Source organism: Doryrhamphus excisus, linkage group LG9, assembly GCF_037039965.1.
Source record: "Doryrhamphus excisus strain RoL-2023G ecotype Guam linkage group LG9, RoL_Dexc_Guam_v1.1, whole genome shotgun sequence".
NCBI lineage: Eukaryota > Metazoa > Chordata > Actinopteri > Syngnathiformes > Syngnathidae > Doryrhamphus > Doryrhamphus excisus.
This window is the reverse complement of record NC_136365.1, coordinates 13,580,941-13,606,838: the sequence shown is the minus strand read 5'-3', so window position 1 is coordinate 13,606,838 and position 25,898 is coordinate 13,580,941. Positions and strand designations below refer to the sequence as shown.

General features: G+C 42.6%; 1 protein-coding gene across 1 annotated transcript; it reads left to right on the top strand.

Annotated features, from left to right (window-relative positions):
• The first annotated feature begins 5,534 nt into the window (after window positions 1–5,534).
• On the top strand, window positions 5,535–25,500 carry LOC131132103 (uncharacterized). Its single transcript, XM_078793216.1, has 52 exons — window positions 5,535–5,657; window positions 9,523–9,852; window positions 9,929–9,976; window positions 10,064–10,117; window positions 10,943–10,990; window positions 11,071–11,391; window positions 11,513–11,629; window positions 11,750–11,763; window positions 11,999–12,083; window positions 12,165–12,245; window positions 12,338–12,394; window positions 12,473–12,643; window positions 12,804–12,893; window positions 12,991–13,035; window positions 13,105–13,233; window positions 13,308–13,559; window positions 14,303–14,341; window positions 14,418–14,444; window positions 14,541–14,567; window positions 14,836–14,898; window positions 15,048–15,152; window positions 15,217–15,270; window positions 15,390–15,434; window positions 15,605–15,667; window positions 16,339–16,401; window positions 16,692–16,763; window positions 17,465–17,500; window positions 17,743–17,778; window positions 17,846–17,953; window positions 18,041–18,157; window positions 18,366–18,446; window positions 18,525–18,575; window positions 18,659–18,715; window positions 18,785–18,835; window positions 19,014–19,040; window positions 19,172–19,216; window positions 19,691–19,720; window positions 20,749–20,865; window positions 20,951–21,073; window positions 21,143–21,238; window positions 21,316–21,441; window positions 21,526–21,600; window positions 21,710–21,829; window positions 21,914–22,051; window positions 22,790–22,951; window positions 23,025–23,171; window positions 23,688–23,837; window positions 23,908–24,057; window positions 24,131–24,280; window positions 24,352–24,432; window positions 24,550–24,594; window positions 24,728–25,500. Exons 2-52 carry the CDS (start codon window positions 9,615–9,617, stop codon window positions 24,784–24,786), a joined length of 4,686 nt encoding a protein of 1,561 aa, XP_078649342.1. The 5' UTR covers window positions 5,535–5,657; window positions 9,523–9,614; the 3' UTR covers window positions 24,787–25,500.
• Window positions 25,501–25,898: the final 398 nt, after the last annotated feature.

Genomic DNA, 25,898 nt, shown 5'->3' with positions numbered 1-25,898 from the left:
GTGCTCGCCCCTCTCTCTACCTCTATCCCCCTGTTGGAATAAAATGTAGACACAATTATTATTTTGTTAGTTATCACCCTTATATCCATTTGCTTAGACAATAGAAAGTGTTTGAATGTGCTGAAGAAGGAATGTTCCCGTGACCCTAATCAGAGACCCCCCAGTGACCCCCAGGTCCTGGAGGTGCCTGGATGCACCAACAGCGACTCTGCAGATGCTCATGTTAATCCTGCAAGAATGTGTCAAGATAAGAACTCATAAAACATTACAAGTAATTGCTCTCACATACACACACACACACATAGACAAACAAATACAGCTCGTGCAGCTGTCTTCTCCACCCCCCCTTAGAGTTGCACGACCATGTAGTAGGGATCCCCGAAAGAGAATAAAAGGAGAGGAGTGTGAACTGCATATTCAGAGTGGAGCGGCATGTCACTGGGTATGTGGTTTCACTCTCCTCGCTGCGAGTAGCTTTGAATATTGTTGTCTGTCTCTTCTGTATTTCTATATTTAAGTGTTTTTACAAGTGCCCCCCCCCCCCCCCCCCCCTGCAGTTGGGCGCTGGGCTCGAGCTGGGTTTTCTCCTGGTACTCTGGTTTTCTCCCCCATTCCAAAAACATGCTTGGTTAATTGGCCACTCTAAATTGTCCATTGGGAATTGCGTCGCCAGTCAGATTTCACTGGGGCACGTGCCCCAGTATTGATCTGCAGTGCCCCAGTAAAAATGTCACCAATAAAAAAAAATCACTTTAGAGTTTTAAGTCTAAGGCACATACTACTTAGTATGGTAATTCATTGCTGCTGTGTTCACGCCACATAAACAATGGCACATGGCTAATTAATATGGTAATTTATTAATGTGTAGACTTCAGCTGATAATACTTGTGTGTTAACTAGAAGTTGAGAGAGCGAGAGAAAGGGAGAGAGAGAGAGAGGTCTAGTGACGCCCCTCCTTGTTTGTCCATATGTGCCCTGTGATTGGCTGGCCACCAATCCAGGGTAGACCCGGCCTCTTGCCTCTTGACAGCTGGGATAGGCTCCAGCACGCCCCACAACCCTTGTGAGGATAAGCGGTACAAAATGAATGAAAGAATGCTCCGCCTGCCTCTGCATATTGTGGTCCGCCGCACCAGCACACATAACACAGACTCATCAAGATGTCACAAAAGACCCCACAGCAACATCCAAAGAACTGCAGGCCTCACTTGCCTCAGTTAAGGTCTGCATGCATGAGTCCACCATGCATGGCAGAGTTCCAAGACAACAGCCACTACTGAACCAAATGAAAATATTTTTATGATGCACAAGATGTCTGATGAGGCAAGAATTTAACTTTTTAAGGTGTGTGTCCCATTTAAAAAGAAGTAAAGGTAACGTTGCATTTCAGAAAAAAACATCAGAGCAACAGTAACATGTGGCGGTGGTAGTGTGATGGTCTGAGGCTGTTTTGCTGCTTTGCTGCTAAATGGAACCTTCCTTACCTTTTGGGAATTGGGCTGCATGAGAGTTTCCCAACATAACACCCTCCAAGATGTCAGCTTCCTTGCAAATGAAGTAATGGAGTGACCTAGCATGTCTTCCTCCACACCTGAACCCAGTGAAGCGCCAAAAGCGGAAGGTGGAGGAGGCAAAGTGCATCACCATCCACCAATGTACCACCACCCTGTGATTCACCACAAAGGAGTGGAAGAGGATTCCAGCAACACCCTGTACAGCTCTGGCAGAGTTACGTAACAGTGGTGCTCACAGAAATGTTGGCATGTTGGGCACAATTTGGACATGTTCAAGGTGAGGTGTAGTCGCTTGTGTTGCCAGCTATTTGCAATAATGGCTGTGTGTTGAGTTATTTTCAAAGTAAAGTACATCTATACAGTAAGAACCCATTCGTCTGTGGAGGGTTCCATCATGGGGCCATCGACAAATAGGGAAAAAAAAATAAACCCGTAAAAATGTGAATTTTTGACACATGACTTGGAGTTAAGTTTCACTTATATATCTCACAGCGATTGTAGTGCTTTCAAGGACCGCCAAACAAAGTGCGAAATCTCATCGCTTGACAAAAAACATTATCAGTGAAGCGTAAAAATACAAGGATATAAAACTTTCCTGTCGAAAAAACTGCCAATTAAAAACAAATAATAATAACAAAACTTTTTGGCCAAAAATCTACCCCCCCCCCCAAAAAAAAGAAATTAAACAATTAAAAATGAATTAATTGCGTTTGTGAAATTTATGCATAGTTTTATTTGGTAAACACAAAACAATACTCATGACTTATAAGAACTCTGAAATTTCAAGCCTGTGATTTGCGACTTGACTTGGCCAGTCGTGTGTTAGCTTTTTACCCCAGCATTGACTTGAGATTAAAGACTTAAGACTTGCAAAACCCTGACTTCCTGCCCTTGATAAATCCAACACTATAAATGCTCCAGTTCCACATAAATGAATACAACAATATCAGACAATGTAACAATATTACCAAAATACCACAACTATTCAATTTCAGAATCATTGCATACAACAAAATACAATACAATAACAAAATTGTAACAACACAGACAACACAAAAAAGGACGTTTGTGAAAATAAACACAGAAGACCACTGAAAAGGACCCATATTGTCCTGTTGGTGTCAAATTGAAACTTGGTATCAATGTGTAGTATCCTCCTCCAGGAGCTGGCTTTTATTGCAGGTTTGCATGATTTCATCCCATGGATCACGTTGGATAACGTTAGCGTAACGCAACGGCTTACGCCAAGCTAACGCTACTTCCTGTCTGTGCCATTGGAAGGCATTGACAGCAACACATGAGCACAAGTGATTATTGATGTCTTATTTTCTCTTATTGTGTCTACTATATTGGGTAATATGAGTGTACAGATGACTATAGGGTGTTATTTTATGTCTAGGGACCTCTAATAATATTAAATATTGTATTTAGAAGGTTGTAACTACTAAAATATTCCATTGACAAATAAGGAAAACTTGTGTCCATAAGGGACGGGTTAGACATGAGTTGTAGCTCTAAATGTCAGGGCTTGGCCGCGTGGCGCGGAGGTCGGATCCCAGGATGCAGGACACAGCAGGCTCAGGTAAGGTTTAACAGCTTTAATAGTCCAGTCGAGTGAGGTACAAGTAACTAAGGGCGATGGAGCACAAAAGAGGGGGCTCCGTAACTGAGTGCAAGCAGGCACAACACAAATTACCACAAGAAACTGTAAGCAGTCTTAGAGGCAAGCGGGCTACCGGATGGGTAAGGAGGGTGCGTGGCTGAGGCGTGAGCAGCGCTGAGGGGGGCACAGGAGCAGGGCCACAGCTAGCAGCTGGTCTGTCACGTCCACAGAGGAATAATCCAGCACCCGCTTGCCGCAGCTCAGTGCCTTAAGAAGGAGACTGGGAATGAGGACGATTAGCAACAGCTGCGCCCGTCAGGTAGCTCCGCCCAACTCAAGGGAGGTCCACATCTGCAGATGCACAAAGAGAGCCGTAAGAGTCCAAATAACAACAAAACCTGGACGTACCCCCAAACAGAAACACAAGGTAAAAGCACATGTCACTGCGCAGCGTGACAATAAAGCTGTTTTTTGTGATCTATATGTGGGAATTTGTTATTTCACTGCAATGTACTCTACAGTCTAGCAGTATTTTGATTATGTAGTCGCTTTTCCCAAACATATGTTTAGAAGTCATTTATTGAAGTACACTTTTGTAATTTTACAGGCATCACTATCATTTTAGTGCCATTATTGTTTCAGTCTGAATCTCCTGCAGACTTTCATGTTACTCTAGCAGCAAGCCTGAGTTTTCATGTAGAGTTAAATGAAAAACCATGCAACTGAAGTGTAAAGAAATGGTGGGACACACATTGAAAAGAGAAACCCTGCATTCCTAACTGTCTTGCCGATTATTCCATACACATTTGTCCTTTTTGTTCTGTTATTGGCTTTGAATGTAATGATTTTGAGACGACATGTCATGCCAACGATGACTCAGGCAGTTAAGCTTACTTCTGAAGCGCTGATCCTGTTTTGGGAAAGGTATCAAGTGAAAGTGTACGCTGTCGTCTTTCAAAAGGGTGCGGCCGCATGCACAGGTCACGCTCCAACACCACTCTGAGGCGCAAACAAACTTATCAAATCCCCAATATTGAAACTTTTGCTGGGTTTAAGTCTTGGTCCAAATCCACAACACACAGGATTGATCACCCAATCTGGCCATCTAATCATGAAGCAGTTTGATATATAAAGTAGTTCATGTACAATACAGAATACATAAAATACAGGAATATATAGATGAAATAGAATAATAACAAGAGAACCACACTTTACTTTTATCCCTGTGGTTGTCTTGAGGGCTTTTCTGTCGCAGGGTAGTTTTAATGGATAATTTCCCAGATCTTCTTGTAGCAGCACACCGAATCCATGACCATTCAATCCCAGCCATGGAACATGGAACCTACCAAAAGAAAGATTAGACTTGCATCAAAAAAGCTTGTTTATACCTTGTTTCTACCCAGTAGTGGAACATCAGTAGTACATTTCAGGGAAATATCCATTCCTGACAAAAAAAAGGAGAAAAGCAGCCTTTTGTGAAAACATACATTTCAGATATTTCAGCTATGAGATATGTCTTAGGGATCAGGTGACAGGGTTTATAAAAAAGTATAATTACCCATATTGGTGGGTGTATCGCCTCTCTCTTCTTTTATGATGATGGTGATGGCTTTCTTTTTCCTTGGTGCACTGTCGCTCGGGAGACATCATGAAGTGTAAAAAGTTGACTAATCAGCGATGTTATTGGGGCTGTACAGGCACACACCGTATTCTTCTGCCCGGCACGAGCCACACAACGTGCTGCACGTGGCGTGGATTCTTCCCTCGGAGGTGGGTTGTAGCTAGTTCTCAAGCTAGTCTCATGTTTACCAACCAAAATGACATAGGACCACCTGGGATGTGGACTTGAACTCTATGAAGTGTGGAATGTGAGATAATTTTTTCCTCCCTTTCCACAGTCAGTATTCCTGAGACTTCGGGTTTTCCACATTTTTCAGGCTTAGGCCCCCCCAAAGTGATGGTTAGATTGGGTGGGGACCCCAATGGGGTGTCCAAAGCCCCTTATTTTTCATTGCCCTTGATATATTGTAAACATTAAATAAATACAATGTAGTGGATTCACCTTAATATGTATTTAAGGACTTAAAATATATAAACTGATATCTAAAAAAAAAAAAATATATATATATATATATATTTTAGATATTATATACATATATAAATAATATAAATAAATAAATGATATAAATGATCATACAGGACCTCTGCCTCAGAAAAAGGTGACTCTATTTGTCTTCAAATCCCCAGAATGTACTGGAATCACAGCACCAGACACCAACCATTTAAACATTGTTTACCAACTTTCACTGGTTTTAAACTCGTATTACAGTCCCAATGTTGAAGCCCAGGGCTATTTTTCCTGTACTTTTCAAGTAAACGCCCCCTTTGCCTACTTTGTTGGAACTTGTCAGCTGAAGCCATGAGTCACTCAACTTATACATAAAGTCTGCAGGCTTGTGCGAGGAAGCGCATGGGATATTCTTTTAGCACCTGGACTTAATAGCTGGGAGGGTCCATCATTTAGGAAGAAACAATCTGAGGTAGGAATAAGTCATTTTACTGTGTTTTTTTTTTCTTATTGTATATGGTACTCTGTATTCTTGGGAAACTTTGTTGCTCTCTGTTGTTTGTGAGCTTCAAAATTACGAGGCTCACCTCAAAATAAAGGTACTATAACGGCCACCAAAACGGAAGGAAATGTATCAAGGAGGTAGATATTGTCTTTGGGGAGGTCGACACCTTGGTGTGGTGCACCCAGCTCATTTACAGGTGAAAAATGCATTTCAATCATTTTTTGCAAAATGATCGCTTTACAATCATTGATATTTAAGTCAGTCTTTTAAAAACATTTTAAATGAATGTTTTTCATTTGATGGCATTTGAATATTTTCAGCATATTTGCTGCTGTGGCACGTGATGGGGTTGCCAAACCCCACCTCTCATCCTGTCAGCGCATGCCAACATTAGAAATAGCATAGTGTTCTCATAGCATCCATACAGCCCTGACAGCTTCACCCCAATACTTAATGTGTACAATTGTACTTGTATTAGATAGTGTGGTACAGTGGATCCATTTGACTTTTGGTCAAATTATTTATTTGTTTCTCTGAAAACAGGCAGTTTTTTTCACACGTCTTATTCACCCCAGGTTTGTAAGAATTGATAAATACGAGACAATGCAGAGAAAGTACATGTGCCAATGTTAGAAAGCCCACAAATGCCATGTTTATCTCTTTATGCTTCACTGATAATGTTTTTTTGGGCAAGCAAGCATTTTGGCAAGCTCTTAAACACAGCTGTGTGTTGTTATGGCTGTACTGATTACTCATGTTTTTTAGCATTTGCTAAGGTAGAGATCCACAGCTTTTGTGTGTGTGTGTTCCGCAGCACATTGTTGAAATAAAATGAAAGCAAAAAAAACCTCAGCAAAAATGGAAATGGAGGAAAAAAGGAAAATGTAACGACTGTAAAAACTGTGTGAGGCACAAACAAATATCCAAGCAAAAAGACAAACAAAAAAAACTTGTCCGGGTGCTTCGAGGGTGAAATTATTTTAATCTTTAATGATGTCGTATAGCACATCACATGTGGAACACACAATGGAATTGCACCTATGCAGTTGTTGAAATAAACACATACGCTCTCGCCACATCATGCTTCACATTTTGCGGCTTCACTCTATACCGTTTTTGAAAAAATAATATGAATTAATAAATTTTTTTGCCTAAAATAAGCATTTTCAAGCATAAAAAGGCAAAATTAAAATGCTTTCAAATATGTTATTGATATGTATTATTCTACACTGGTCACAAAGCGTCAGTAATGTTACATTGATGAAACAATAGCCCCTGCAGGAAGTACGCGGTACACTCTCCCAATGTGAACATATGTGAGACTATATTGTGTAATTCATGTCAAATGGCTCATTTTCTGTCTTTTATGTCTACAACATTGGGAAAAATGAGTGCAAAGATGACTGTACGGCTGTTATTTCATGCAGAGGGCTCTAATAATGTCAAAAATGGTCAAAAAGATCATAAACAGGTTTTCTATGCTCTAACTATGAAAGTAACTAATTTAGGAATGATACTTTGTCTGACCTGGCACGGATTAACTGTGATAGGGATTACTGTTCTAATTAATACCTGACAGGTGGGCTGCGAGTGGGTTGATAAATTCACTTTGATTTGTGATGTGTGAGCACACAAGCAAGTTGAAGTTTGCCTCTGACTAGTTTCTGTGCAGCTCAAGCTTTTCCAACATAGAGCAAATAAAATATGCATTGCCAAAAAAAGGTTTTAATTTTCACTGTATGTGGTGAAAGCACGAGCTAATGCAAAACATAATCATGTTTGAAAACGACAAAGTTTGACATGTTTTGTCTGTTTGACTCGCTACCTGATCCTGCGAGTCCTTCATGTTTCAGGAAAGAACTCTTATGAAGGGAACAAAAGGCCACACCCTTACAGACGGCGTGTGGTTAGTCCTCGTCAACAGTGGCATGTTGAAGTCTGAAAAACCTTTACCCTGAACAGAAGTAAAAAAGAAGGGCAAAGACTTGAAAAATAGAACATTATCACCTCTGTGACGCTGGTTGGCCTTCAAGTTGTCATCGAGTGGTGTTTTACCAGTGCTGATGGAGTTACAGGATTATTATTATTACCATCTAGTCATCTAGATTTCTCACCTTCTTCTTATTCTTATTCCCCCTCATTTTTTGTCCACTAGCTCTTCCCACATTAGCACACTAAAAATGAATGGCCATTTATTTGGCGGCCCCCTACTGGTCATTTGAGATTACTGTAACCTGTGCATGTTCCACAGTTGATATGGCTCAACCCGATGGTTGCTGGTTCAACCCTTATTTTTAGATTTCAAATGACACGGTTTTTGGCAACTGCTCCCACATTACTCCACCCCTTCAAACTTTTCCAACATTCAAATGTTCAGCGCATCTGGGATGTGTAGGCTACCTATCAGGTTTTTCTAAAAATTCCCACATTTTTCCACATACAGTAATGCAAAAAAACTATTAGATCAGCCTGGTTTCTTCAGTTTCTTGTAATGCGTGGCACAACTAAAGGCACATGTGTTTCTACAAATATAATCCATCCATCTATCTATTTCGGGTATGCTGGAGCCTATCCTAGCTGACTCTGGGCGAGAGGCAGGTCCAGCCTGGACTGGTGACCAGCCAATGGCAGTACAAATATAATGATGACAACAACAATAGCTCATAAGAGTTTAAATTAAGAGCCTATACCATATCTGGGGATTTCTTGATCAGAACCGAAACCAATTAAGTTCTCACATCAATAACTTGGCATTGCACTGCCAAATAATGAAACTCGTAGGAGCTAATTTTGTTGTCATCAACAAACGGGGAAACAACATTGAAATTATCAATTCATTTTCATTATTTGGATTTTTTTTATACAATCCCACATAGTTTTTGACTATTTTAAACTTAGTGTTTCATACATACTAATAGAGGATTATCTTTCCAGCCATTGTATTGCGGGTGTAGTAATTTTGATGATGAAAGCAACATAAAACTGATGAAGTTGGATACTTGGAAAGATGAATGGGTAGTAAGTTAGTCTCAGATGTTTTGACCACATTTTGTTGCCATTTGACTTTCTGCTTATTCTTTGCAAAGCTGCACGGCTCGGGTCTCCCAAACTGACAGTTGCTGGTTCCCTCCTCAGGCGCTGAATAGATTTCACCACATTTGTTTGATATTTAAACTTTTATTGGACATTATATTTTCTACTGTAATTGTTAATTAAGTTTGATGTGTCATATGATTGGTATGAAATATGTTCAAATACAGTACAGTATATTGGTCTTGCCCAGAATGGAGGAGACTGACAAGAGGAATAGTTTCTTAAAGGAATAAGACTAATTAGTGTGCTTCAGGGGTATGGAACCGCTCTGCGGGGGCCCAAATGCTTAGTGGTTGGTAGGGGATCTCTGTGGATCTCTATGTTCCAATAAAGCCACCATCAAAGTTCTGGAATGTTTGGATATTTCGTACAAAATCAGCAAGGCATCAAATGTTTTTTGCATGGCAATTAAAAAGTTCTTCCCCTCAGCGGATTGGCGTCAGGTTGTTTGTCTCATCGAGTGTATGTAATAAAATAAGCCCCACATCACGGTTTGAGCTACCACAGCATGTTGAGGCACACCAGACAGGAGAGCCAACAATTAGCCAACAAAAACATCACTATTAACATTTTCACTGCTGGTTTGAACTTGAAACTGGCAAATAAATGCAGTATCAGTCATTCTAAGCCTCGGGCAAAGTTATGTCAGAGTTGGAATCACAGACTTCATCAGCAAAGAAAAGTTAAGAAAAGTAATATAATAACATGCACCCTCTTGTCCCCTCTCGGTTTTGCAAAGGTACAGTTCCGTACAGACCAGTAAGCGCACCAGAGAAACTTTGTCAGCCAAATCAGCAGGTGGTGGAAGTCCAGTGGCCCTTCACCTCCACCATGGCCTCGGGAGCCAGGTTTCGGGCCGGATCAGGGTCCTCCAACATGTCTTCCGGGTTTGTAAGTCTTGTTGGAGAAGAAACAAGAGAAGGGGGTTTAGGTACTGTGACCGTTTCTACAGTGACCAAAACCTACAGTTCAGAAGGATCGGGGCAGCCAAGTCGAGGTTTGTCCTCGTCCTTGGCATATTCTCCCGTTTTGAAGGAGAGGAAGATCATGACATCTGATGTTTTTGATGGTTAGTCATACTTGGATTGAACCATCTGCATAATGATGAACTAAGTTAACCAGACCTTTCATGTGTCACGCTTCAGAGAGCTCAAGTACAGACTCATCTCCAGAGTATTCCAGGAAGGAGTATGGTGAGTGAGTCCCTGTAAATCATTTTGTTAAGAGTCTGGTCTGTGCTCATGTCCTCACACGCTGCCAACCAATCTGGTTTCTCCAAGGCTCCTCAAAGGCAACTTCAGGCTCTGCCACTAGAGGGAGGTCTCACAGCAGAGGTACGAATGATGTCACATATTGGCTTGTCACAATAATTAAATAAATAAATACTAACTAATTATGACTAATGATCAGGAAGTCCTGGGTTTGATATTTCGCTTGGGCGTCTCTGTGTGGAGTTTGCATGTTCCCCATGCTTGCGTAGTTTTTCTCCCGGCTTCTCTCCGGAGCTTCCAATTTGGGTTCATCTTTAATCCGATGATGGTCATTTGATATTGTGGTGATATATTCTTGTTTTTAGTCCTTTTGCTTTGCAAAAACAACAGCAAACAACATGCCATGTGACATTTGTGACTTGGGTTACAGTTTCGTTGGAGTTGTAGCGATAGCAAATGGTTGGCTACAGATACAGTACATGTATTGTTGCACCCCTATACTGTGTATATATATGTATATATATAGTGTATGTGTTGATGCAGTTACAGTTTTACAGATAAGCATACAAATGACTTTACAAAAACACAATAAAAGACCAACTTGTTTATTGGAGGATATTTAGCTGTTAACTGGCTGTCGAGCGGAGGTGAAAACCACCAATGACTTGAAGAAATAACTCATGGAGGAGTTAACTGAAGTATAAGTTCCGACACTACAACTCAACTTACATAACAGTCAAGGACTGGAACGCAATCGTAACCTGAGGACCACCAGTCTGTTATTTGGCACCAAATCCCCATAACATTTAGGCTCAACCAATGCAAATACACTTTCTTTTCACTAGTGAATCATAACTAAAAATGTGAAACATGTATGGTACCATATAGAGTGATATTACCATTCAACACAACATCTTAAACTGTATAAACATATACTTCCTTTTTTAGAGAGTGAGATCAGAGCCAGGCTCCAGAGTGCTTCTCCTTCAGCCTGTTGTGAGTGTCACAGTTTCTTGGTGCATTTCCATCCTGTGATTACCACTTTTACAGGTAGAGTAAGTATTTGTGCTCTCCAGGGACTGAGTTGGATGATGTGAAGCGTTTGCTCAAAGGAAGTCAGTCTGAAAGCACCACCACCACCGCTGCCATTCAGTCCTCCAACAACTCGCTGCCCATCCCCAAGAAGGCCAGCGTGGAAACCAGGACGGTGACTGAGGGCACCAGCACCATTTTGTCTCCAAACAACTCTTTTCCCATTCCCAAGAAAACCAGTTTGGAAACGCGGTTCATGTCTGAGAGCACCAGCACCATTCAGTCTCCGAACAACTCTCTGGCCACACCCAAAAAGGCCGGTGTGGAAACCAGGATTGTGTCTGAGAGCTCCACCACAGGTTCAGGCAAGCAGTAGCTTTACTGTCATCAAGCAAAGCTTTCACCGTTTTGCCCCTAAGAAATGGACAAAATGCCCATCCCAAAACAGAAAATAACTCCAACGATGTCTCTTCTTGTCCCCAGCAGGTCTGTCGACAGTTCCAGACTATTATGGTGGTGTTTGGCCCATGGGTGTTAACAGCAGCTATGGCTACAATACAAACCCCAGCAAACTGACCACAACATCTACCATTTACCATTCAGGTCAGTCAACTGCTTCTGACGGGGGTCTCCAACCCCCAAATTCGTAAAACCTGAATGGAAGGCTTCTAGAAAATATGCCTGACTATTCACGCTAAAATGTTGCTTAATATTGGAAACCAGATATGCAAGGGGAGGTGTGATTTCCTACTTCTCCTGTGAGGGACAGAGACGATGAGGGCAGACTCACATGCCTAGACATGCAAGGCTATTTGAATCAGTGGATAATCATGTGGAGGACTTATTTTGGAGGCAAGAGGCCTCCAGGTCTTAACCTCTGTTGGTTGGCCTTGTAACAATATGTGTTGTTCAATGCTGATGTTTACAGGGGGAGGTGGAGGAGGTGGAGGGGGTGGAGGAAGTCGAGGAGGTGGAGGAGGTGGAGGAGGTGGAGTTCAGAACAATATTGCCCTGACTTCTTCCCCCGTGCACAGTGGACAATCAGTCAGCAGCACCGGTGAGCTTCTCCGGTCACAAGTCTGCCATGACACATGTAACACATTGGAAGTGTAACTTGTGTGTTGATGCTGCGTTTCAGTGCCGGTGTACGGTGTTCAGAATAACCTAGCCAGCACCAGCCCTGCTGTCCTCTCGACTGCAGGACTCACCACACCAGTCGGTAAAGCAGTGAAGTCCAGACATAATCACTGTTTTTAAAAGGTGACATTTTTGTCCTTTCATCAGCCATTTCTGTGTTTGTTTTTGTCACAGGTTACGGTGTGCAGAAAAATGTCTCTGGCTCTAGCCCTGGGATCACCACAACCACGGGTAGGACTTGGGAGGGAGGACTTTCTGCATGTCGCATTGTGAGCTAACATCAGACCCATTCACATCTGTTTGGTGCAGTGCGACCCAGCAATCCTTCCACTGACGAGACCGTGAGCAAAGATTATAAGTTCACGCTGATCGAGAAAGACAACGCGCCGGTCAAGAAGGAATCCGAGCGGCTGGTCATGAGCAAAGACACGGGCAAGCAGTTCATGTCTGTGGCTCCTGCTACTTCTGCAACATCTGCAGGTACCACTCGCGACTGACGGCAAACCTTGTAAAATACTGAGTCGGAGTAAAATACATGTTATCATCATGAATGTTGTATTTTCTATAGCTGTTAAATATTATGATAAATATCCATGATGATAAATACATGTTATCATCATGAATGTTCTATGTTCTATAGCTGCCTACTCTGACGACTCACTGTTGAGGGAGAAACAGAAGTTCGCAGAAGCCACAGCGATGCATGACAAAAGGGAGGGTGCATTTTCAGGTAGACTATGTCAAAGTCAAAGCTTTGTATTACTGGAAGGACTGCTGATTTATTCTTATTCAGCATTTTCATCATTGGTCTTTTCTTTTCTATTTAGCAGCAGGCCCGAAAATGTCCTCAAAAGACGAAGTTGGCTGTGCAGGTAGAATAAGATGCCACACTGTTACTTGATGACCTTTCTGTCAAACTAAACATATCAACTGTCTCTCAGACATGTGCAATGACGGCCCATGCTTCGGTCTGAGCCGCTGCTGCCGCTGCAGCTGGTGGAAGTGGCTGCTGGGCATCCTGCTTGGGCTGCTCCTTCTCCTTGGCCTCCTCTTCGGACTCATCGCTTTGAGTGAGGAGACATCCGCATCTTCATTTTTCACCCGAGCGGCGTCTGCATGTCTCAGCTGTGTCTCTGCTTTGCAGGTGAGGAAGTGAAACGTCTCAGGAAGCGAGTGGAAGCTCTGGAGGCCATCACTGGCACTGCATCAGCAAAATCCAGTCGTCTCATTGCTGACCCCCTGGAGTCCAGATACACAGACAGAAGTTATTCCAGGCTCTCTGATAATGGGATTGGTGTTGGGGCTCCAGTAGGGGGTGTAGATGTTGGATCTGGGGATCTGCAGAAAGCAGTCCAGCAGTTGGTCCGAGCCGAACTTCGCTCTGATGCGTTACGAGGTGAGAAGTGAAGAAATTATACTTGATACTTTGTGTAAGGGAAAATCTGCTAAGATAAGACAAGTTCTTTGAGGTTCATTCATTCATTAATTTTCAACCGCTTATCCTCACGAGGGTCGCGGGGATGCTGGAGCCTATCCCAGCTGTCTTGGGGCAAGAGGCGGGGTACACCCTGGACTGGTGGCCAGCCAATCACAGGGCACATATAGACAAACGGCGGAATGGCCAAATGGCGGAATCCATTTTTTGATTGACAGTTAAATGAGCGAATCAGCGGTGCTGAGTTATAAACCAGCACATTTTTCCAAGTTTTTCATTCCGTTGTTCTGAACCGATTCAGAGACTTTACCAATCCCTCGCGAGTTTTCTTTGTTAACAACAAGAAAACAACAACAACTGACTACTGTCACTCAGCGGTTTCTGTGGAGTTGCACCCCCACAGGATCACTCACAGCTCCTGTCATACAGCAGCCTGGCACGGCTGCGAGCAGCGGGAGCTGCTGTGTGACATTTCTCATTTCAACCACTCTATGTGATTCTAGCCGCTGCGAGCCAATTCTAGACACCCTGTTTTGGAGAAAAGCAAGTCAGCGTGACATTAATGTGTATCTTAGAATAATGTACAGTATGTTCGTGCACAACTATAACTAATATTTCCCTGACATGAAGTAATGAAGTGATCTGTAGAGTCATGAATGAAAGCTATAGTAGAGTCATGAATGAAACACGTCTTTTTCTTTCAGACTCACTAAAAGGAGCCAAAGGAGACCCAGGAATGAAAGGTTTTTGCATAACTCTTGCAAAGATTTCTAAATTATTATGACGTGCATTTCATTAATGCATCATGTTTCTTCACAGGGGATGCTGGCTTTCTTGGGCTTAAAGGTGAAACTTTCATCACTCTTAATACATTTACAACTTATTGAATATGATATCCATATTACTTACAAGGCCAATAATCCTCTAATTAATGTCTTGCAGGTGATAGTGGATTACCTGGCCTGCCAGGTAAGAATCAACGGCTTTCCTCCTGAACTGATACATTTTCAAGCAGTTTATTTGCAAACAGTGAGAACAGTGAAAGCTTCTGTGATGCTACTTTCGCCATTATGTGTCTTTTTTCATTTGGTGAGATAAAAATAAGAAGGTCATCTTTTAAAAGTATTATTATTATTACTGTTTTCGTCATTATTATTGTGCAGGTAAGCTGGACACCCCATGAACAGCGACTAGGGACTAGTGAGCATACATTCAACACACATGTTCATTTCTTCAGGTCTTCCTGGTCCGGCGGGTCACCCAGGAGCAGAAGGACCCAGTGGTCTGAAGGGAAATGCAGGTTAAAAAAAGAAACAGGACTTATATTATATTACATATTACATACATACAATATTACATATTTTTGTTGCATAATTTGGATATTGTGGCTTTTCGGTAGTGATCATATGTTTCTACCTAATTAGCAAAACTGATGTTCTCTATGAACAGGCCCACCAGGCCTGGATGGATTACCAGGTATCAGTGGTCGGGATGGGCAAAAGGGCAACCCTGGAGAAGATGGACGACCAGGTTTTACACAAAAGGGAGAGAAAGGTAAAAAGTACTAAATGTTTTTTACGTGTGTTCAAAGGTTAATATTTCAATGTGATATTGACAGGATCTCAGGGTGAACCAGGATCAGTTGGTGCTTCTGGACCTGTGGGGCAGAGAGGTAAGGAAGGATAGAGACCAAACAGTGTAACAATACAAAGAGGAAAGGTAGCGAAGGTGGCCTTCAATCAGTACCACTTGATGAATACCCTCGTTATCATGAATGATCTTTCTCTGCAGGCACTCCTGGTCCGAAGGGGGATCCTGGAATTCGTGGGCAAAAAGGTTATTTCTATCATCTTGCATTCATATAAGCTTTATATATAGAACATGTTACCTGTAAATCAACTGCAGTATTGTTGATGATTATCACGAGACAGCAAATGATCAGCAACTGCAGTGGGGAGCTGTTTTATAACAACATTTATGGAATATAAATGTGCACATTTACACAGGTGACCGTGGAACTCCAGGCTTGCCAGGAGTAAAAGGAGAGGAGGGTCTACCTGGACTAGATGGTGTGTCTTTAACTTAACTGAAGTCAGTCAATCCCCGCTATTTGCAGGACTTGCATCACCCGTGGAGAAAAATAGCAGTTGAGACGGCCGTAAAATGCAAACCAAGAGGAAGTCGTCTTAACCCATTTGGTTAAGACGTCTTCCTCTTGGTTTGCATCTCTGACTCACGGTGGACCCCAAAATAAGTGCAACACACAATGTAACTGCACACGCTAATGTACATACACAACACTGTTTTCCTGTCCATATAACAAGTCAGTGTAACAATTTGACGTTTGTAACAATGAACAAAGAAGAACACTGGTATTGATCTGACATCAATACTGATAGTGATACTGATACTGATACTGATACTGATACTGATACTGATACTGATATTGATACTGATACTGATACTGATACTGATATTGATACTGATACTGATACTGATACTGATACTGATACTGATACTGATACTGATACTGATATTGGTATGTATACTATCAATATTTGGCTCAACCCCCTAAACACTCAGTTCTTCCTCAAGTTCAAGTGTTGGAAATATAATCTAATCTTCTTATGACCTCATGAAATACATTCATTCATCGTCTCACTGGATGTCAAACAACAACGACAACATTGCATGTGAGGCCCCAGAAAGCTTTTGTTGACAAATGTGTTCATGTTTCAAGGTGAGCAAGGACAAGATGGATTCCCAGGACTTCCGGGACCAAAGGGCTCCAAGGGAACTGCAGGTGAGAAGGATACTTCCTTCCTGAGGGTGCTGTCCCAAATTTATTATGGACACCTGCAGTATTTACCCACTTCTTCTTTTTCTTCGCTTCTTATTAATTGTGAATCGCAATGAATTGTGAATTAGCTCCACCCCTTCTGTTATGTACAGTAGCTAAGATGGTGATAGTTGATGGTTTTTAAGGTCCATCACATCCAGATACTGACTCTAGTCTCAGTGTAAATGCCCTCATGCACTCCAAATGCAGAGTGTAAGTGTATGCAACACACACAGTCTCTGTATAATTTTTAGGTGATGCCGGCTTAATGGGTCCACCTGGGGTGAGAGGACCCCCTGGCAGTCCTGGAAATGATGGTCTTCCAGGTACCACCACACACATGTTGTATAAAGTCGCAGCATTTGGACAATTCAACCTGTCTGAAAAGGAGTAGGAAGAAAAGGAGCTTATTGAATCCTAACCCTTCTCTATGTAGAGGACAAGGAAGGAATAGAAATGTGAAATATGAGGATAAAAACAAGATTCAAATGTAATTTCATAATAAATACAAACAAATTGGTTAGTATAAGTCGAGACATTTACCTAATATCTATATAACCTAGTCCCTTCCAAAGTCATTATTATAGTTATCGTCTGTCTATAATACTATTACAGTCAAGACACCTCTCTTAAAGGGATAGTTTGTATTTTCTGACAGTGTAGTGCATCAACAGTGACAATGCTATGACATGAACACATACATAACAATGGACAGGCGACAGCACAGAGAGATACGACAGCAGGGAAAAGTAACGCCAAGCCATTGTTAGATTCAATTTTTTTCAAGGAGGCATTTTGTGATGGAAATGTATTACTCTTTTGAACGCATATTGTTTTGAGTAACGCTTTACTTAAGTGGCCCCACCAACTCATCACTGAAATCCGACCACAACTCGGCTGGCGGGGTGAAGTTGGGGGTAAGTCAGCGTTGATGCACTACACTGTTGATGGGGATGTCAAAAAGTCAGAACTATCCCTTTAAAAATTCCAGTCTATGTGACTTGAGCCTAATGACCTATGACTACAGGTATTGCTGGAAACCCAGGACTGCCTGGTGCTAAAGGTATTGTTTTATTTCTTAAATATAAGTGAACATGCATAGTTGTTTTTAAATGCCCACATAGTAGAAGTATGAAGTATGAAGAATGTTATGTTTTGTTTTATGTTATGTCTTGCAGCCAAAACAGTTCAGCTTTGTGTTATAAGTGACAAAGAAAATTTGTGTCATATCTCATAGTGCATTCACGAAGAAAAAATATTGTGATTCTGAAATCTGACATGGCAAAAATATCTTGTATCTTTCAGGTGAAATGGGTCTGGGTGGTAAAGTCATTGCTCCACGTAAGGCTTTCTACACTTGTAAGTTAAATGTGTTTGCTAAGTGTAAAGGTTGTTTCTTTATTTCTAGTTGGCTCTGAGACTGTAGCCATCCCTGGACCGCCAGGACCTGCTGGGTCTCCCGGTCCTCCTGGAGTCCCTGGTTTGCCTGGTGCAATTGGCCCAAGAGGACACACTGGTATAGCCAAAGTCTTCAACGTGTGCAATTGTACTGAATGAAGATAGGTGGCATTCATTTCACGATACAATGGCGTAATCATTTAAGGTCTGAAGGGAGACCAAGGCGAGAGAGGTGAAAGAGGAGAGAGAGGAGAAATAGGAGAGGCGGGTCTCGGCATCACAAGTTCAAGTTCAGAAACAGTCAGTGCAACACGAACTGGTAGTAAGTACCTCACATATTCATTCGTTTGCCAATATCTAATATCTAATATCTAATATCTAATATCTAATATCTAATATCTAATATCTAATATCTAATATCTAATATCTAATATCTAATATCTAATATCTAATATCTAATATCTAATATCGAACTATCCAGTGCCGTAATGCATTCACATTGCTATGCTCCCCAATTTCCTCTCAAACAGCACTGTCTTCAGTGGGTGGACTCGTTGGCCGACCGGGACCTCCAGGGCCCCCAGGACCTCCTGGTCCTCAAGGTCCTGCTGGTAGGTTAGGAACAAAAAAAACAATGCACATATATAAGTCCTATTGATCAAATATTCTCTGTGTTGTAAATTCCAAAGGTGAGGCAGGGCAAGGTCTTCCTGGACGGAGAGGGCCACCTGGAGAGCCTGGTAAAGATAGATACTATGACTATTTGTTTATGACTCCACATGCAATTTTGGTTATTGATCTCAAACGGGCTTAACGGGTACAGGAGTCCACGGACCTGCAGGGACAAAAGGAGAACCCGGCAGTTTTGTACCTACATCAGGTTGGTAAAGACATTATTGATGACAACTTTATTTAGCAATGATTTATTTCCTCTTTTTCTGTGTCTTAGGAACGTTCTTTGCAGGCCCACCCGGACCTCCTGGTCCACAGGGCCCACAGGGTACGCTTGATCACCCACTGGTACATTTCATTTGGTTCAAATGTCAATAAAGAGGAATATGACAATTATTGGTGGAGTTGCAGCGTTTGTTGAAGCAGTCAACAAATGTGGTGGATACTTTGTGATGATTGCTCTGATCAGAGACATATTTTTAATCTTGTAATCTTGTCATTATTAGGTGAGAGAGGCCCACGGGGTTTCAAAGGTATGAAAATGAACATGCTACTTGTACCTAGAGTACATGATGACCTTGCACATGTACTATTTTACTTACCACAATTAAAGCACACTATCATTAACCTTCAGTTCATCTTCATTCCATTCTGGTCGTTTCAGGTGACGAGGGTCAGCCAGGTCTACCAGGAGTTCCAGGACAAACAGGTATCGGCAGAGGTTTTCACAGTATAAGGCTGTAAATGAAGAGTAAACAGGAGTCACCGGGGTTGTGACCAGATTTCGGTCCGCTCCTTCCCCAGAGGCGCTCCAAATCCTGAAGGTTTTGAGGTTTTCACTTGGCAACTTGTCTTAGAGACTGTGCTCCCAACTCCTTTGGCATCATTAACCAGCTCTTCCCTTGTAATGCTGGTCTGGTCTCTCACCTTTCGCAGAATCATCTTCACCCCACCAGGTGAAATTGGAGCTCCAGAGCTAGGGCGATTGTTTAATGTTTCTTGTACTTTTACAAAACGTGCCATAATGTGGTTGCTCTGTGAAGGCATATACTTGTGGTTAGAAAGATGTTGTCTTCTTTGTCATTCATATATATCTACTGTATTTTTATGCCAATATATGATGGATTTTGGGCGGTCTTGGTTTTTTATCTCTTCACCTTAAGCCTATGCATCTCTCTCACAGGTGGTTCAGGATTTTCTGGCGTCTCCCTTGGTAAGATAACTAAGTAACAGATGTGGATTTGGTTATGTTGAATAGAATATACCAGGGGTCGGGAACCTTTTTGGCGAAGAGAGCCATGAAGGCCAGATATTTTAAAATGTATATCTGTGAGAGCCATATACATTTTTTTAAACATTGAATGCAATAAAATGTGTGCATTTTTATGTAAGACCAACAGTTTTAGATAATGGGCTCTAATTACGTAGACCAGGCACACTACCCCACGCCAATGGGGTGTGGCCAGCACACTTTCGTGAGCAGTGCAGTGTCTAATAATAAATCAAATACATGTTGCCATTAATACAACTTCTGCTGCTGCATAGTTTTGCACCGTACTCCGTAGACATATTTCATTCTTTTGGCCATCTTTGTCAGAAGGCTTGGTTCTGCAGCTTTAGCTATTTGACTAAAGGAGGAAAGTTTACATTTACATGTTTTTTTGACATCTCAATGACCGAGGTAGACTACAGCATTACCCAGTAATAATCAAGTTTTGGTGTTTGACCTGGAAAATATCATCAGGAAAGATAGATATGGTTGGCCGTATTGCAGCAGAATATAGATGGACGAATTAAAATGCATAAGAAAGTTGTTGATTTTGAATATTATTTTTAACAGTCATTTCTGTGATGGTTTACTTTAAAATGTTAGCAAAAATACATTTTTATTGTGGTAAGAAATGCTTGAGAGCCAGATACAGTCATCAAAAGAGCCCTCCCTGGCTCCCGAGCCATAGGTTCCCTACCTCTGGAATATACATACATTTTATACTTGAAATGTGTTTAAGAAGTGTGTGAGGCATACTTAGGGATGCGAGTGAACAATGGCAATTGAAGAGCTGAATCCGATCTAAATTTACATGTGTCAAAAATGGACATTTCATGGGCGTTTGAATGAGTTTTTGCCATTTGCTGGTAGTCCCACACGGTAACCCTCATTTTGAATAAAACAACCTCTCAGAAGATTTTGCATCAGTAAACATATTTATTTATCCAAGTGTTTGTGTGGTTTTGTGCCAGGGACCTCGTCTATACCAGGACCTCCAGGCCCCCCTGGACCTCCTGGCCCACCTGGAAGAGACGGGGCTGTATCGACTTCAAGTAACATGCGCCACTACATTGCAGAGTACCTGCAGAGTGAGATTTATTTCCAAAGCCAATCTGCCACTTCAGGGAGGTTTGTCAAAGTTGTTGATGGTAATGAAATAGATTTCACCTACAGGTGGAAGCGTCAAGCAGCAGCTGGTGGGGCCTCCTGGGCCTCCAGGCCCTCCTGGCGTTTCAGGGGCGTCTGGAGATGAGATGGTGGATGATGTAGCAAACCGAGTCATTGCTTACATGCAGAGTATGAAGAACTGATCGCATGGTTCAGTGGTCAAGCTCACGTTAAAGCCAAAATATGTCCATCGGTTAGGTCAGGGCCGCGGCTTTGGTGGGGCTTCAGGCTCTGTTGGCCTAAGTGCTCAAGGTGGCACCATTGCTGTCAGCGACATCATCAGTCTCTTACAACGTAGGTCTTGATCTCCCTCGCAATTACGACATCACAATGCATGTCACAACGCAAGCATCGTCGTTATTTGTGTCTAGGAGAGGATGTGAGAAGATACGTGGCTGGTCCCCCGGGTCCACCAGGGCCCCCTGGAGCTCCAGGTCCTGGAAGTTATAGATTTAGCATGCAAGAGGTGGCCGAACGTGCCCTCAGTTTCATGAAAGGTGATGACTGATGATGAATACAAAGGACTGCTTAAGAGGGTGTTGTGTGCTGACGTGGGGTATTGCCCTTATAAATGTCATTAGACAGGGGGATGGTGGGTGTCCCTGGACCCCCTGGACCTCCTGGACCTCCTGGGCAGTCCGGAAGTGGGTTTTCAAGTAAGACAAAACTCAACTTTCAATGATTCAATGATTTCAGTGTTGACATGGAAGTTATTCCCTTCTATTCCTTCTTAGACTAATGTGTTTCTTTCCATTGTCCAATCAGGTGAGTATAGTACTGCTGTTGGCACTCAGGGACCTCCTGGTGTGCCAGGTCCTCCGGGACCACCGGGGCCACCAGGAAATGGAAACTTCATGAGCTCAGATGTTCGTCAATACCTGCAAAGTGAGTCTGAGTTGACTGTTTTCTTCATCATCTTGAATAAATCATGGCATCATATTTTTAGCCAACATCGTCTCACTCCCAAAGGTCTTGCTGTTCGGGGTCCCCCTGGCCCTCCCGGGCCACCAGGACCGGTGGGTCCCCCTGGTTCGGTCCATGGACTTTCCCACACTGATGGTGACAACGGCGGGACGATCAGATCGGAAAGACGGGAATATGTCAGCAGTGCGTTTCTTTTAATACAGCAGACATTTCTCATACCAAACATATTTATTTTCTATATTTTACCGTCATTATAGATTATAGAGCACACCGGTATGTAACTTGCACCCTCTAGAAGTTGTAGGTTTCCACGTCATGATGTGGGATATTTAGTACACAGGATTTTATTAAAACTTTGAATTAAATAAATGTTTTTTTTCCCAAACAGTGACTGTAAAATGACTAGCTGCACACTAGCCTACCAGAAAAGTCATTTGTCGCCATCATACGCCTTCTCCTGGGAACTAAAAACACTGAAGTGGTTTTCTTCAGCGCCACAACTGACTAGCCTCAAATTTTGTTTTGACACACACTTTGTCAGCCTCTCGCTCTTTTGTTCTCGCTCTCTGTGTCACTTTTGTCTTCACCGTCTGCACACACACAAGTCCTGCGTTTCCCAACTTGTTGGGGACGGTTGGTGGTCCCAGCAGTCCAAACAGACACTGTAGGAATTCCACACTTGATCAAAATTACTGAGGGTGTGTCAGAGATTCCTGCACGAGACTTCAAAACGTGATACTAGCTTCCACATAAAGTCATAAATTAGATGCATCCCTGTAAAAAGTACCGCAAGTACGATATTTATTTGACACATTTTAGCCCACTCGTATTTCTGTAGTTAGCATGCATGGGATAATGGTCAGTTACAATGTATACATACAGCAGGGGTGTGGTTATCGTTTTCTGTTGTGTTGTGTTCAGGTGACAGGACAAGAGGAGGTATGTTTGGAATTCCTGGTCCACCAGGCCCTCCTGGGCGCCCAGGAGAAAAGGGAGATGCAGGTGTCTCCGGTGGCAGGGCCTGGACCATGGATGCTGGAGACTACTCTAGAATGGCCGTGAGAGTAACCGATTACATCAAATGTAGGCGAACAGCAAGCACATCGTTTGGAGCCATTGCTGTGTTCTCACTAACACGACACTGCTCCACATGTAGCCAATGGTCTGCTTCGAGACATAGCGAGGGAGTCTGGTGGGACTGCCCAAGGCCTGCCGGGACCCCCTGGTCCCCCGGGAGCACCTGGACGCAGTCAGTGGTTTGGTTCTCAAGACAATGTTGTGGATGTGGTTGAATACATCAAAGGTGAGTCTGCAAAAGCTTCCCTCCACCTTCACTATACAAATATATAATTTTCATGAACCTTGAACTAAATGAAGTATGCAGACTATCCCTAAAGTTAGGACACATGCTTCATACATTAGCATTGGGAGAGTTCCTGTTGTTGTTTTTGTACTTGCTGTACAGCACTATTTGCAGTACAGCACGACTTGCAGTGGCTATGGTCTCATCCACGTAACATTACTGACACCTAGTGACCAGTGTACAATACTACATCATCACAACGTCTTTGAATGCGTCTTTTAAATGTCTTATATTTATATTTTATTCCATTTAGCCATTTTGTATGCTCATGCTTAAGTGAGGCCATACAAGGTGGGAAATTGAAGGCGTGATGTGGGCCTGTATGCCCACACTTGAGGAATACCCTGCAAGCTGAGGAACAAAACTTTGGCTCAAATCAGAGCCTTCTTTTTAAAGCTCCCACATATGAATAGTGAATGTCTTGCCGGTGTCATCCGTGATTGTCATGTACCACAGCCCAGGGTCTCCTGCGCGACTATGGGAGAGATCAACACGACCGTGCTGTGCAAGGACCCAGAGGACCTCCTGGACCTCCAGGACCTCCAGGGTCCACTCAGTGGTTTGGTTCTCATGCAAACGCAACAGACCTGGTGGAATACATTCGATGTAAGAAGAGCCTAAATGTAAATTCCAAAAATTTTAAGGGGTTGACTTACGTGATTTCTCCAATTTGCAGCCAATGGTGTGCTGCTGGACATCATCAGGGACTATAGCAATCACATCCACCAAGGACCTCAAGGTCCCCCTGGTCCTCCTGGTCTTCCTGGCCAAAGCCCAGGGTCCGGTTCTGATATAAATTACACAGATCTTGTGCAGTACCTCCAGAGTAAGCAATCACAAAGCACAAACCATGGAATGCCAGCTTGACCTCTGTCCTTACCATGCTTGCTGTTTTCTAGCTCGTGGTCTGCTTCGTGACAGCTCACGGAGCAACTATGACCGCAATGTCCAAGGACCACCTGGGCCTCCTGGGCCTCCGGGGGCCCCCGGATATAGCCGCTTGTTTGGTTCCCAAGCAAACGTCACCGATTTGGTGGAATTCATCAGAAGTAAGCTTTTCAGTCCAACACAAACAACAACAACAGCACAGAGTTGAAAAGCTCTTTCATTTCTTGTCCAGCACACGGAGCCATTGTTGGAGCACCAGGCCATCCGGGACCAAAAGGAGACATGGGATTCCCAGGTCCCAAAGGAGAGAGAGGTACACCTGTACTTGACTTTATAGGAATAGATATCTGCTATCAGGTAAAGGGTAGTGCTTTTATTAACTGCTCACTATAACTAGCTTAGATATAAACACAACTTTGTATGCATGCAGGTGAACCTGGTATTCCAGGACGACACGGGCCCAAGGGGGAGACAGGTCAGTGCTCACCTTTTTTATTTCTTGTTTGTGACATAATACAATTTTATTATACACAAATATATCCAATAATGATCACATCAGATTTTTTTATATATTTAGAAATATTACATTTATATCTTTTTTTTTACAGGTGACTTCTCCACATTTGCCAGAAGATCGAAGAGGAACGTTCTCGTGCCACAATTCTAAAAATGAGCGTACACCCAGGTTCCCATGCAGCACTTTGTGTGTAGTATTTTCGCATTCATTATTACAGTATCTGCTTTGCTGGCAGGGATTATGGCGGCTATCAGTTATAAAGTCAACATTCACAGGCTGGTATTCAGGACAAACATCACATTCAGAGTGCATATATTTATAAAATGATATCCTTATAGGTTTTTGGTCTTTTTTCTATATACTGTTCCATGTGCAACTGAATGTAGGTTCAAAGTTAAAAGGAATACAGTGCAACAATACCAGGTTGGGGTTTACATCTATTGGTCATTTGTAAAGACTGGCACAGCTTTGGCACTGACAAAACTGTTTATTTACGGACAAATCACATTATACATGACACAGGACGCCTAGCCCCCGCTAGGGGGCATGAGATACCGGGTGCCCCAAGTGCCAATCCATGTACTGCACAAAAACGACAATAATTATGAAACAACGACATAGCAAACCCCCTTGAGGGTCCCCCACACGCACTGTCTTGTTTGTTTCCCGGCCTCAGGGGCCCCATTTTCTTCTTTGAGCCCCCAAGGACCCTTGCCCCGCCACTGACTATAAGCAAGTTTGTGAAAAGGTGCACAGCACTCTATGTCAAATACCAAGAAATATGACAATACATCAAGAAATAAACCAGTCAGGCTCGTGTTTTGGATGAAATTCACGACATAGTCATGTAAAAAAACAACAGACTAGATACATGATTCATTTCAGCTTAATTCATCATGAAAGTTTCTGGAAGTGTAAAAATTGTGCTAATGTAGGGATGCTTGTTCAACGGGCCGCAAATCAGATCGCCACTGACCACCGCGACCCTTTCGAGCAGTGTCTTGACCGAACTATCGTCTTTGGCGGTGTCATCGTCATCCTCTGGCTTCCTTGTGACCCCCCGGTGGGGGTGGCCTGTTCAGAAGCTTTCATAGGGCATTTGAAAAACACCACTTGCCGAATATGGCGAGTTCTGGAGGCTCACGGTCACTGCAGCTAACGCAGCCATTCGTGGCTAACACTCGCCGGTATGTGTCAGTCAGATGGCTAATTGCAATTAACTAGAATAATAATAATAATAATAATTGAACTCATTGGACGTG